The 14,176-nt window shown below is 31.8% G+C and overlaps 1 protein-coding gene across 2 annotated transcripts; it reads right to left on the minus strand.

Annotated features, from left to right (window-relative positions):
* Positions 1 to 6,360: 6,360 nt before the first annotated feature.
* Positions 6,361 to 14,173, minus strand: LOC105336108 (xaa-Arg dipeptidase). Of its 2 annotated transcripts, none has more exons than XM_020070565.3 (7): positions 14,034 to 14,173; positions 11,224 to 11,626; positions 10,097 to 10,245; positions 9,578 to 9,720; positions 8,324 to 8,478; positions 7,858 to 8,101; positions 6,361 to 7,504 (listed from the first exon to the last, which is right to left on the minus strand). In XM_020070565.3, the coding sequence occupies exons 2-7, from the start codon at positions 11,596 to 11,598 to the stop codon at positions 7,377 to 7,379; spliced, it is 1,194 nt and encodes a 397-aa protein (XP_019926124.3). In that variant the 5' UTR covers positions 11,599 to 11,626; positions 14,034 to 14,173; the 3' UTR covers positions 6,361 to 7,376. The 2 variants fall into 2 exon arrangements, with proteins under 2 accessions (XP_019926124.3, XP_011438594.3); XM_011440292.4 differs by lacking the exon at positions 14,034 to 14,173 and adding an exon at positions 13,603 to 13,690.
* Between the last annotated feature and the right edge of the window lie 3 nt (positions 14,174 to 14,176).

A 14,176-nucleotide genomic window follows, 5' to 3' on the forward strand; every position in this document is an offset into this window, starting at 1 on the left:
CAATTGTTTTCTCTTTATAATACATGTATAATGTTATATGTAAAGTAAAACTCGTTAAGTACGAACACGAATATAGCGAATTCTCGGATATAGCGAGGTTTTTTGGAGTCCCCGGTAAAATTCTTAATAAAACTTTGCAAAATTTAACCGATATAACGAATTTATGGATATAGCAAACTAATTTTGAGTCCCGTAGAAGTGAATAATAACTTTTATAAAGAATCTATTTACAGTTTAAACAGTTTGCTCTTCCATGCATATGATGAATTTATAATTGATGTGATTTTACAATTGTTTTCTCTTTATAATAGATGTATAATGTTAAATGTAAAGTAAAACTCGTTTAGTACGAACACGGATATAGCGAATTCTCGGATATAGCGAAGTTTTTTGGAGTCCCCAGTAAAATTCTTAATAAATCTTTGCAAAATTTTACGGATATAACGAATTTATGGATAGAGCAAACTAATTTTGAGCCCCGTAGAAGTGAATAATAACTTTTATAACGAATTTCTTTACAGTTTAAAAAGATTGCACTTCCATTTAACATAACAGATTGAATGAATTTATTTTCATATTTTAAATTTTTCAATTCACAATCCGATTATTAAAGGTATCAAAGTAATGCATTTTTATTTTTAGCCTCATTTAGCAAAATTTATAGTCTTGTAAAAAAAAACCATGCATATAGTGCATTCGCCATAGTTATTATTACGAATTCGTTATATGGAAATAACGAATTACAGGTATAACGAAGTATGTCCACTGTTCCCTAGGACTTCGCTATAACCGAGTTTTGTACAACGCATTTGAACTCATGTTGAATATTCAGTTTTTGTTGGAAAACATACTGCTTTAAAGACAGTCCACATCAGAGAAGCCAATGAAACATTTTCTATTATTAATTGTTTCAATATCTTTGGAATGACACCTGTTCATATTTCATCACATTAATTACATTACCTCACATTTTTGCATGTTCACATTGCTTCAAACCTTTCATTTAAATCTCCTTCCATTTTTTTTAGAGAGTGTTTCGACTGAGCGTCATCATGTTCCCTAATGATTAACAGTTACGCGGTTCTTCGATTTTCCTGTGCCTGGAGTAAATGATAGGTTCATGTACTATCCTTTATATTTCTTCAGATAAAGAACTGAAATTAATTTTAACACAGAATTAAGAAAAAGATTTGACCATAGTATGATAAAACTGGAAACTAGAATGAATATGTGAACTCCATGGAATGACATCGTATATATAAAGATGAGTCAATGCTTAAATTTCATGAGTTCTTAAATCATTGTTCACCACTGTATAGTTAGACAATTCCAGGATAAAATGTAAAAATAAGAAAATTATTAAGATACTTTAAGTTACTGTAAACGTATTATATTTGGCGTGTACGATATTTTGCGGAGATTAGTTTTTGAACAAGTTGGCGTAGATTTGAATTAGCGTATTTGTGAATGTGTCTATTCTTATACATACATGCATGGCATTTAGCGATGTACTTGATTAAGTAAAAGTCGCATTCCGCCAAAAGCGCTAAATAGAATACACAGCCAAATTAAGCACTTTTACAGTAGGGCCTATTACATGTAATAACAATGGGACAGACAACTCCAGATTAGACATTTTTTCCGGGGATGCGCACACCTTTCCATAAAAGATATCTGCCAAAGTTTAGTACCAAACTGTGGGGTTTTACATTTCAAAAAAATATTTTGGGAAAAAATTGAGACATTTTTAGATAGTGTTAAAGATATTTCATCTGAAAAGTTCCAACCCCATGGGATTTGAGTTTGGATAATATATCCCACATAAAACCTTTTTTGATAAACCCTATGGGACAGAAAACCCAATGAAAATTATGTGGGATTTAAAAATCCATATTTTCTTAAATAACAGTTTAGGGTTTTTAATCATACAATAAATCATTTACAGATAAAAGGGCTGTGGTTATTGCAGAAAATTAAAGCAGCTGTATGTCTATGTATGCGTCCCTTTAACCATTTTAACTAAAAGAAAACCGAGAGAAATCCCATATATAATAATTGTTTCGATGTAAAATTGGCTTTGATGTGAATACGGATGTCAGAGGCGTAGAAAATTGTACTAAAAAATAATTTACTTATAAACGATTTAGAGAAAACATATATATCATTCAATTCTAATGAAATTGATTCTTGTTGTTTTCAAAATGCCTTTTATATGTAAATAGACTTACATGTAATATGCAAAGCTGTAGAAGATACAAAAATAAATTCTTGCATCACCTCGAACTCTTTGTTCTAAAACATCTCACTTCAAAATTACTTTCATTTATTGTTCTTCTACGTTCAAGATAGGATTAAATTTCAAAAGAACGATACCAAGTTCATATTCTAGTATTTTTATCTAACAAATTTGCAACGAAATATTTTTGATTAATCGCAAATGTTCAACAGCAAAGTGTAAATAGAACACTTTACGTGTAAAAAATGAAACAGAAAAATGACTCCTTAGAACTTTTAAGGGAAAACAATTAGAAAATACATATAGAATCTAGCTGACGATCTGCATATAATTATATTCCGTTGTCAGTACTTTTGAAAATACTATAAATCTACTTGTATGAAAGATAGCTGTGCTGAATCTATCATCTATCAACTTTTTACAATTTTTTTTTCTTTTTCGCAATGTATTTGATTGCCATTCTTATATCAAAAACATGTAATACGTTCCGGCCCTGTCGTCATTAACTTTCTTCAAGTCTTCTTTTCTTCAACTATATTATGGAATTAGGCTCAAACAAAAATATACTTTTAGTCAGACAGAGGAAATTCGAACTAAATTTTGCAGATTTTGATTTCCGCTAAAACATTTTTGACAGTACTCTAATATTAAAATATAAGATTTTATATTATAGTCTATATTAAATTCTGCATATTTCTGTTGGTTTTACCTCACTTATTCATTAAAATGATCGTATAACAATAAAAGACGCCATATCTCAAAATTTTGATACTTGATCTCATATAAATTTTATGCCAACAGAATAAGGTCAATATAAGTAGTTCAATGCTATAAATTTTTTTGTATTATCATCATTGAAGTTTTTGTAAAATTTGATAAAAAATGGGTAGGGATTTGAAAACTAATAGAGGAAATTCAGACTGGAATATTTTTATAACTTTTGCTTAAACCTAAACGCTTTGTACCTATTTAGTGCCACTACCATTCATAAACTGTATTTTATTTTTAAAAGTGTTTACTATTGATAATATTTTTACTATGAAGAAAATTTCGATCGTAGTGTAAAAATTATGGGATTTTTCTTGATTTTTCCAAAAATATTCAATGGCCATTAACTCAAAAAGTAGGTCATTGACCTACTTTTTTGAAAGTGAAAAATAACACTACAATCAAAGGTCAATATTATACATAAATTATATAAATAGTAGTCAGGGTTTGATACATAGTGCACTCGCCTCCAGCTCGTGCATCATGTATAAAACCCTGACTACTATTTAGGCATAGTACATGCACAACACAACACCATTAGGCTATCTAAATAGATGGTTTTTCATTATCATCAGTGGATTTTTTTTCATTGAGTAAACGTCATCCTTAATCTCATGTATATTCGTGTTTGTGTTCGGTTATGATTCGATATTTATCCAAAAGTTAGAAGGGGGTTGAAAATGCAGTGAATGACTGTTCATTTGAAAGGTTTTATAAAAGAACATTACAGTTTCTAAAAGCTTATGAAACTGGTGATTTAAAATTGCATATCATCTCTAGATTTTGTACAAAGATAACTTATATATATAGTGATGATGATGACTGTTAAATAGTTTTATTTATTGACGTTTCGTCATTACGTATCGATACCTCAAACTTCCGAAAACACGAAACGCGGGTTGATTACGAAAGAAACGTAGATTTTTATATACAAAGGTTTCGCAAGAAAGCGCTGATGTCCTTAGCATGATGCTGTTCTGCACTTAAGTGACAACTGCACAAACATATGCGAAACTGTTGACATCTTTAGATATATTATGGGCGTTGACGTATGTTACACGTATCCAGACAAATTCTTATATCTCACGAAAGAAGCACCTGGGTATGAATGTAAGAATATATTTGTACTGAAAACTATTTCACACTTTTCGTGATTGAAAAGATAAAATCTCATGGTCGATGAAAGGAAGCGTGATTAAATTCACATTTGATAGTGAAAAACAGAACACTTCGTCCACAATGCGTACAAGTAAAAGTGTTAATCAAACACAAAAGTAAATTAAGTTTTGACTAATATATATATATATATATAGAACTAGAATTTTATAATTCTTGAGATTTTGGACATTGTTCTCCCTGATATAATTTATTTAACCAAAAAAAATTAATATATATATATATATATATATATATATATATATATATATATATATATATATATATATATATATATATATATATATATATATAAAAGCACTAAAAAAAAAAACCAACGACACGAACAATAAAGTAAAATATTGTCAAATTTTCGGGACGACCCGTCCCTTCTTCAGGACAGTGCTTCTTCTATATATATATATATATATATATATATATATATATATATATATATATATATATATATATATATATATATATATATATATATATATATATAAAAGGTCGATTATATGATTATACTTGTCTAAAGTAACTAGAAATGTCAGTATAGTAGGCCCTGTACCTTTGGTTCATACTAATCTCGCTTATCTAACTGCTTTGAGTGCAAAATGATAGTCTTTTATGAAAAGTCACCGATCAGGTTTTCTACTGTATACTTGTTCTACATGTTGTCTGTTGAAAATCCATTGAGCTAAATAAATTTACATGTATTCACAAAGGGGTATTTATCGAGGAATAAAATCCTATATTTCACTGTAATGTAAAGCTTACGTGGCTTTTACTGATATCAAATAAAACAAAATGAAAAAAAAGTAATCTTACTGCTTTTAAATCATTCCTAATATATTTTACTTTATTACTTATACTAAACCAGAACCTTTTGGGAACAAACTGACCCCTTTCAATATAATAATATCTGCACAAAAAAACTATATCTAAGATCTGGAAACGACGCACACACTGACTTCTCTTGTTTTCAAAATGTGCTGACTTTGTCCTAAGATTCGCGCTCTTTAAATTGTTTTTCCCCACACAATGCATATTGTTCAAGTTGAAGAGCTAAAGTTATAGTGTTTTAAGTTTTAAAGCATTAAGTTTTAAGTTAAATCATTTAGTGTTTTATGTGTTAAAGCTTTAAGTTAAATCAACATTGTTATTTTCCCCATTATTCATCTACTTGTAATAGCATTGATAAAAATAATTTTTAAAGAGCTAAAAATTCGACCTAAGGTTTTTTTTTTATCACGTTTTACTTATTAAGAATTAATTGTTTATCAAACACAACATGGGGGGGGGGGGGAGGGGGGGGGAGTAAAAGAGGGACGCGTTGAGTTTTTGAAGTTTATAGAAAGTATTTTTCTATTACAAAAAAGGATGGCCCTTTCTTCTTCTAATGAGGTAAATACTAGCCGGGTAAATAATTCATTTGTGCGTGTATAACAAACTTTGTCTGATTTCTGTCGTCGTCGTAAACTTTACGATTTCGTCTACCACACTTGGCATAAAGTATTCTTAGATAAAGGGAATACAATTTTTTAACTATAAAGGGCCAGGTTATATTTAAAGTAGGAACAATTTAGAAATTATTGCACATTTCTTTTCATTTTTCAAAAATCTTCCTCTCCAAAACCACATGACCAGAAATGCTACGTCGTATGGAAGCCTCATCAGGTAGTGTAGATACAAGTTTGTTTAGACTATGATACGGGGGTGGGTGGGGTGGGGTATAATTTTTAACATAGGAATAAATGAGAGAAACTTTTTTTTTTTTTATATTTTAACCCAATTTTACCAACAAAGCTGAAACTTGTGAGGAAGCATCTTCAGGTAGAATATTTTCACACCTTCTCAAATTATGACACCTTGGAGTACGGTAGGGCCACGATGGGGGTTGAAAATTTATAAAGGAATATTAACAACTATCAAGTATTTTCTTAAGAAAACCGATTGTGATTTCTAGATCTATAGAAGCTTAAAGGGCTGAAATCTACACGATAAAATTCAAACCTGATTGAATAGTAAATTAACTCCCAATTTAGCCAACATAAGTAACTTAGACAAAGGATGAAAAATTGACGCTATGGCTATTACTATCAGCCTGAGGATAGAGACGGACAGGTCAAAATGATTCACCTCTCAACCCAGAATAACCCCAAATCAGAAACAACCAATATGTAAAAAGGCAAAATAAAAAGTAGTAAAAGAGATTCGTGTTTTATTTGAAGGAAAAAAAAACCCAATGCTGAAACAAATCTTACATGTACAAGCATACTCGTTGTTATGAAATAAACCACAGCAACTTTGAGACAGACTTCATCATCCAGAGAAGTACATGTAAATTCACAATAATCTGCATGCAAGTTAATTAAAATGGAAAAGTTAATACAGTGATTGTGTGTTGTATATAAAAACCAAAGACATCTTACTTTAAGAGGAAATTGTTTTAGACTGTCTAGTAGATTTACTATGACTTTCATCTACTAATACATGACATGTGAATGCATTGTGTATAAAGCAGTGCAAAATTTATGTGTTTTCTTTGTTGTCACTTTTGAAGCCGATTATTCCAATCTGATAAATTTTTACACCAGAAATCTGATAATATTTGACATTGACTACTTGCAAGCTAGCATGTATAAAATAAAACCCTGAGGCTTCAAAAAAATGATAATACAGTAAATAAAAATAAAAGACCATCATTGATAATTGCATTCTATAAAAATAAAATTGATATACCTGCTATCACCTGCCTGAAACATCTATACTGGTATACCAGTGCAACTCTTATAAAATGTCATAGTATGCAATCAAATACAAAAGTCATTAAATACTTCTACTGGTAAAATCCCCACATAAGGACAAAAAAATCATGCATATTTTGGTATATTTTTGGTCTATCACATAAAAACTATTTTAATAATCATAACCATAACCAATATTTTTTTTCCTTCATAAAATCATTAAAATACCGACCCAAGCAAAGAATACTTGATCTATATGGCACATAAAAACTCTGGATAAAGTTTACATCATTTTTTCAAATTAAATGCAAGATCCAAACTATAAAGCTCAATTTGTCTATCCACACAAAGAATAAGAAACAACATTAAAAATCCACTGAAAGAAGATTGGGCTAGAACATGTACGATACTTTCATCTTAATTGGACATCAATATCTTTTAATAATTGGAAAGTTCTAATATATGCTTCATCATTGGGACTCTACCTCGAATTCAGCTTTGATTTTGGCCAGTAGTTCTGGTTTAAGCATTATATCAATGCAAGTCATAGCTAGAGCCTTGGCCATGTCTAAGGTATATTTCTGGGCTTTTGGATCACCTGCAGAAAAAAATAAAACATTTTACAGTTAACACTTTTTATCGTGATATATATATTTATATCCTGCATTGCAACTTTAACTGAAACTCCTAAATGAGAGAGAGAGAGAGAGAGAGAGAGAGAGAGAGAGAGAGAGAGAAAGAGAGAGAGAGAGAGAGAGAGAGAGAGAGAGCGCAAGCTAACGCTTCAATGTTTATTCTAACAAATGGTCCAAATCAGTTCATAAACATTATAGTTGGACAGACTGACTACAGACAATTTATACACTATCACAGTATTTGGAGTACCAGTAGTGCCATGTAGTACCTCCTAATATTAAATCGTCAGAACTAATTTCACCCATCAATCCTTACCAGCAGCAGTTGTGAAATCCATGGAGTGGGTGTTACAGTCCGCTCCTATCTCAAACTCGGGGTGTATAGTGGGCACTTCATAGGACACATTGCCGACATCGGTGGAGCCCCCGAGCTTCTTCAGAATGGACTCCTTGTCGGTGTCTGTCTGTATACCCAGTCGACTGGCGTTCTCCTCATAGGTCTTGGTCATCTCTTCGTTGGTCAGCAGGTTCAGGAAGGTGGAATGTAACCTCATTTTAACCTTTTAGAAATCAATTTCAATGAAGGTTATTGTACATGCTGTGTTTATTAAGCTCTCAACATTCAGCTCCCTACTTTTTTTGTTTATAATGATGGTGAAAGAATTAAATAGACATACACTGTATATATCATCTAGCTGATTCCATTTTAAATATCTTTTTCACACCACATATCAAACCTCCAAAAACTAATAATAATATAGAAGAATACATGTAGTACACACATCACAGTCTGTAGCGAGAGCTGCACCATCCACACAGTTCTTAAGCATTTTCTCTAGTTTCTTTAGATTCCTGTTCTTTGGGGTTCTGATGTAATACTCCAAGGCTGCGGTCCTTGGTATAATGTTAGGCCTAGCACCCCCATCAGTCACAATGCCTGTAATAATCAAAGAACTGAAACCACTCACAGGTTGGCAGATATTATAGGTAAAAATTCCAATATTGACAACAGAAAATCAAAGTACTGAAGTACTGAAAGCCAGTCTCTTTTGGTGTGTCTTTATGCATATTATGTAGTAAAGACTGAAAATCTCTCTCTCTCTCTCTCTCTCTCTCTCTCTCTCTCTCTCTCTCTCTCTCTCTCTCTCTCTCTCATGCTTATAATGTCGGCAAAGCATCAGAGAGCGATCAATTTTTGTAAGCAGCAACAAAAGCAAAAATATGTCTGTCTAGTAGGAAAAAGTTCAACAGCTTCTGCCTTGAATTTTGCAACAAGCGTTGTATTTTCAATCCCCATTTCTTCAATGCGCAGCAAAGTAGTTCATGGAAATTCATGCGCATTGTATGTGTCCAAAATGCATAGTCTTGTTTTTAAAACACTTTATCATTAAGAAAACTAAAAAAGATGCAAACACTTTTGACAAAACGTGGCTCTTTGTGTAAATATTTGGTAAAGCGGAAGCTTTGACTTTGACGCTGTTTAGTTTTTTGTTTACTTTGTGCTATTTATAGTAACATTGGCGATTTGCCTGCCTACAGCCAGGACTCTGCTTTCAGCAGAGCCCGCCTAAAAAGGGATAAATGACAAATTCATTAATTCTTACACTTATGAATTGGCAGTAAAAATTCACTCATTTCCAGAATAAAGTTTTGGTGAATAGTAAAGTAGTAGAACGCTCATACAAAAATAATTTTCAATTTCCAATTCAATGCACTTTTCTTTAAAAAGAGGACAGGTTTCAGACAAATATATTTTTAAAAATAATTCCAAGCACTGCCACAATTTGCAAAATGCTAACAAAATCTTTAGATGTTGTTAAACACTAAACATGATTGGAACTGTGTTAACACTAAAATGTTTAACTTTGCAAACACTTAAATACTTGTGCACCTTGCAAACATTATAGAATGCTTGAGACTTTGTCAACACTAAAAAAACTTGATATATTGTAAACACTTAAAAATGTTCAAATTTGTAAACACTGAAAATACTTTGAACTTTGTATAAACTTCTTCATCAGTCTGTATAAACATACCGTGGAGCATCCAGCCTGGAGGGAGTTGTTGCCTCATACAGGAGACATTGTTGTAGCACAAGATGGCGGCATCAAGGGCGTTAACTCCTTCCCAGGGAAACTCAGCAGCATGAGCCTCTACTCCAGTGAAATGCATAGTTACTCTATCAAATAAATTATATGATATCAAATCAATACTGTGTAATAGTTTATTCTCACTTCATTCTAATATATTGTATTTTTACTAGTTGAATCACACTTGATAACGTATTTACTCCGTTTCAAATTTGTTTGACAGTTGTGTTTGAAGATGTAAGACTGTAATACCGTATAAAACTTACCATTTTGTATTGTTCAAAAATTAAATTTACCAAATTGCAATGAACATGATGAAATGGGTGAAAATTAAAGTGAGAGAAAAGTTTCTCAAATAGAGTACTTATAATTACAGATATTACATACCCCCTCCCCCCTTTTGTTTTTAACTTCACGCAATTTTTTCATCTACATTAATCTGAATTTGACAGTTCATGCACTCACTCTGATATGGCAACATAATTTGGTCTGGATATGTAGTACTGAGAGGGATGGGCGGTCATTGCAAAATCGACATCTTTGAATACTTGTGCTTTGATGAAGGAAAGCTTCCCTCCCCTCTGTTCCTCGGCCGGGGTGCCCAGCAAACTGACCTACAGCAATGGAAAAGCAGATTAGAACAACAGGTTTTAAAAATGGCATAAAAGTCCATTGTCAGTTAACAAGAAATTGTGTAAGCTTAACAATGTCTTTTTGTTTGAATATTCTACTGTATACATGGTTATATTCTCCCCATGTTATTTTCACCCTTCTTCAATCTTCACTTGCAAACAGTGTTGCCCTGTCTTGAATTCGCCCAGACAGAGTTGTGTTTAAAAAGAGATAGTTTAAGCCAATGCAATTTGTCCAGTCTTTAATTTGCTCATAGACAAGGAGGGCGAAAGGGGCAAATATTTCCCTGTACACAGAATGTATACCAGTAGCATTGCTTTCAATATCAGGGAAAGTGTCAAAAAGATATGTATATATAGCAATCAATGATACTAATGCATTGTGCTAATGATAACAAATACTGAACTACTACAATAATGATATAATATAGCAGCAAAACATTGTCAGTGATCAAGCCCCTCCCCCCCCCCCCCCCAACCCCCCAATAATATATGATGAATTGTAAAGGAAACTACGCATGACTACAACTTGATACTCTGCTTGCACTTGATGCTTTACGTCAAGTATATGTAGTACACTTATAAATGTACTCACTCATGATAAAAAATGCTTCCTGTTCTATATTTATATTTTACAGAGTGTTTCATATCAAATAATCATATTTTGTTACATTTAATCCACACTTCAGCATGACATCATAGTTCTCCTTATCTTACTGCACTGCTCTCAATGACTACCTACCTTTCTGAAAAAAAAAATTGCTTTTCCAATGTCTTTCAAATAAAACATATACGGTACATATATTTATACATGTACATGATGCATGTATATATTGGCTCATAATAAAAAAAAACCAGGAAAAATTTAGGCAAGACTGGCCTAGCAGTTTATATGGAAAATTTGGCAAGTAATCTGGGGATTGATATTGTTATAGCATGCACTAAATCAATTTTCCTCACCTTCCCGAAAGGTTGACCAGCTGCTTCAAAACATGCTTTAAGTGCAATCGCAATAGCCACACCGGACTCTACAATGAGATTGTGGCCACTAGCATGTCCTATTTCAGGCAGGGCATCATATTCCGTTAAAAGCGCCACATGTGGTCCCTTGGTTTTGTCACCACACACTGCTCTGAAGCCTGTGGGAAGAATAAACTTCCTGTCCACCTGTGGAAACTTGTACTTATCCAAGATCTCAGTGACAGCGTCGTGAGCTTTGAATTCCTCGTGAGCGAGCTCAGGATTGGACCAAATGAAGAGACTCAATTTCGCTAGATCTTCTGCTGCTTGGTCTATTGCTTCACATGCTACTTCCTTCAGTTTCTCAATATCCATATTAGTTTTCTATCAAAATGGAATTTCTCTGAAATTATAGAAATAAAAATACCATCCAAATTGGCTAGCTAATAAAAATCATTGGTCATAAATCTATTATATTATATACTGGTTGAAATATTTAAGGTACATGTACTAGAAAGTTTTCAATGTTTTTAATAAAAATCAATTCTATAATTGTCATGGGTTATTGAAATATTGACTCTTTAAAGATTTAACAGGTATAAAAAAAGGCCCCATTTCCATGAATATATTACAGGAACTAGTCAATAGGCTTAAATTGACCTCAAAGTCGAATACGCATAGAGCTATAAGTCGAAGGCAGGTTTTCACAATTTATTGATTAAGTGATTTAAATTAACTATGAAATATAAACAATAATCAAATAAAATAAAGTCAAATAGAACAGGATAAAAATAATTATTTCTTAAAATGCCAAATGAGTCAGAATGAATTTAGCTCAAAGTTGCTTAGTCTTACTGACCGACTGGTGGACAATCAACTAGATAGTCAGTATGAGGACTTAAGCAACGTACATGAGGTACATGTAGTGGCCAAAAGTTTCTGACTGAATTGAATAAATTTCTATTAACTGTATTTATAATCTAAAAGATAATTAATGATAATAACTCAGATAGCTTAAAGAAAACTCAGAACAATTATATAGACTAATTGGGGATAATTAGTAAAGCAGACTGACCCTAGCTAATTACTTGTCATTTGGCATGAGTAAACTCTTAAACACGAAATGACACACTATGACACATCATGTACATGTAACCTTTAAAAAGCACAAGGATCATGATCAAAATTTTTAATATATAAAGAATTAAACACTTACAATATCAGTGCAAAATAACAATCCCCATTTGAAAACTTTCGATGCTTTTAATATTGATTACATAGTGTAAATGGATATTGTATAACAATTTTAAAGACTTACAAATCCATTTTGAAAAACTCCCCCAATGTTCATTAAGTTCTTACAAAAATTCCTTGACATGATCAAAATACAAGGTCTATGAACTTTTTATGGCTCTATCATGCTTCTGTAATTGTATGCAGCAATGAATTGATTCATATTTTAGACTGATCAATAATATTTTTTTTGGTCAGTCAGACTTTGTGTGGTATATTGTTGTCCACAAATTTAAATAATTAAAACACTGCACCACAGGCCAGCAACCTCTGCTAATGACATGTATGTATCAAGTTAGCTTCAATAGTCCAATCCACACTATGAAGAGTCAGCCAAATGTCAAAACGCCTTGTTGTTACCCTCATAATAATTATCACCTCCCCCACTCTGTGTAGTGGGAATACATGGTTACCCCCCCCCCCCCTTTTTGTTTTAACAATTTAATTAATTCAAAACAATATGTAATTGATTGTGCCAAGTTAACTTCATTCAGGTGTCTATTTAAGGTGGTATGGGACACATCCATGTTATGACGTACAGTATTTATCGAAATAGACAATAAAATCAAGTGTTATTTTATGATTATTTTTTTTCCCCAAAATTTTCACCTAACATTGTAGTGCATTGTGTAAGAAGCATATTGACAAATCTGTAAGTTATGAGTTTGAATGATCAATCCCATTTGAAAATTTTTACCTTTCCAGGAATTTTTAAAACATATTTTTTTTTGTTATTGTAAAATTTGGAAATTTTAAAACTGGTGAGAGTATTTTGATTATAATGTACATTGTACTTATATCCACATTATTATTGACAAATATTTCATACCACCTTAACTAGCTGCCGAAATCACCCACAGTGCCGAACTTACTTTTCCTACAGGTGCCGAAATTCACCTGGTGCCGAATTAACATGTACTCATCCATTTAACATTTTGAACACCAGTACAGGATAAAGGGAGATTTTTCTAACCTGCTTTTATCGCTATTTAGAATATTTATGTAATCAAAATATTAAAAATAATTTGATCATAACAATAACCATTTAAAAAACAGAACATAATGACTATTAAAATACCACATTACCTGTCACTAGTCACTCCTCCGGCAGAACTAAAAGGTATGACTAAATGAAGAAGATTTCGGTGCTGGGAAAAGGGACACGACATGTGTGTATTTTTAGAGATACAACATTGATGTGTTTTTATTGTAAAACTTTAAATGACAAAATTCACTATTTAAAATTAATCACATGTTCACGTAGACACTAGACAACTGATCTTAGAGAAATTATGTATTTTTTTTTTTTTTTTAAATTTAAATTGGTTTCTGTATTACTATAACGTTAAGCTATACTGTATTATAATAATATACATGTATATGTTTGCATGAAAAAGGAGTAAAATACTTGTATTAATACATGATTACGTTTCTCGGTAAATGTTTATTTTGTGTTTGTTACATGTATATATTATAATCATAAATCACATATATGTTTTCACGTTAAATAGACTGACCCTATTTTCGTTTTTGTTTCCTCCTTTTCGATCGACTGCTTTGTAAAGATTGTTGTATGGAAAAAAACCCAGCCTTTTATTCCAAGTTACGTAATTGCTCGTGAGCTGTATGACCTTTAAACTCAATGATTTACAGTTTTTCT

This window comes from Magallana gigas, chromosome 9 (genome assembly GCF_963853765.1).
Source record: "Magallana gigas chromosome 9, xbMagGiga1.1, whole genome shotgun sequence".
NCBI classification, from domain to species: Eukaryota; Metazoa; Mollusca; class Bivalvia; order Ostreida; family Ostreidae; genus Magallana; species Magallana gigas.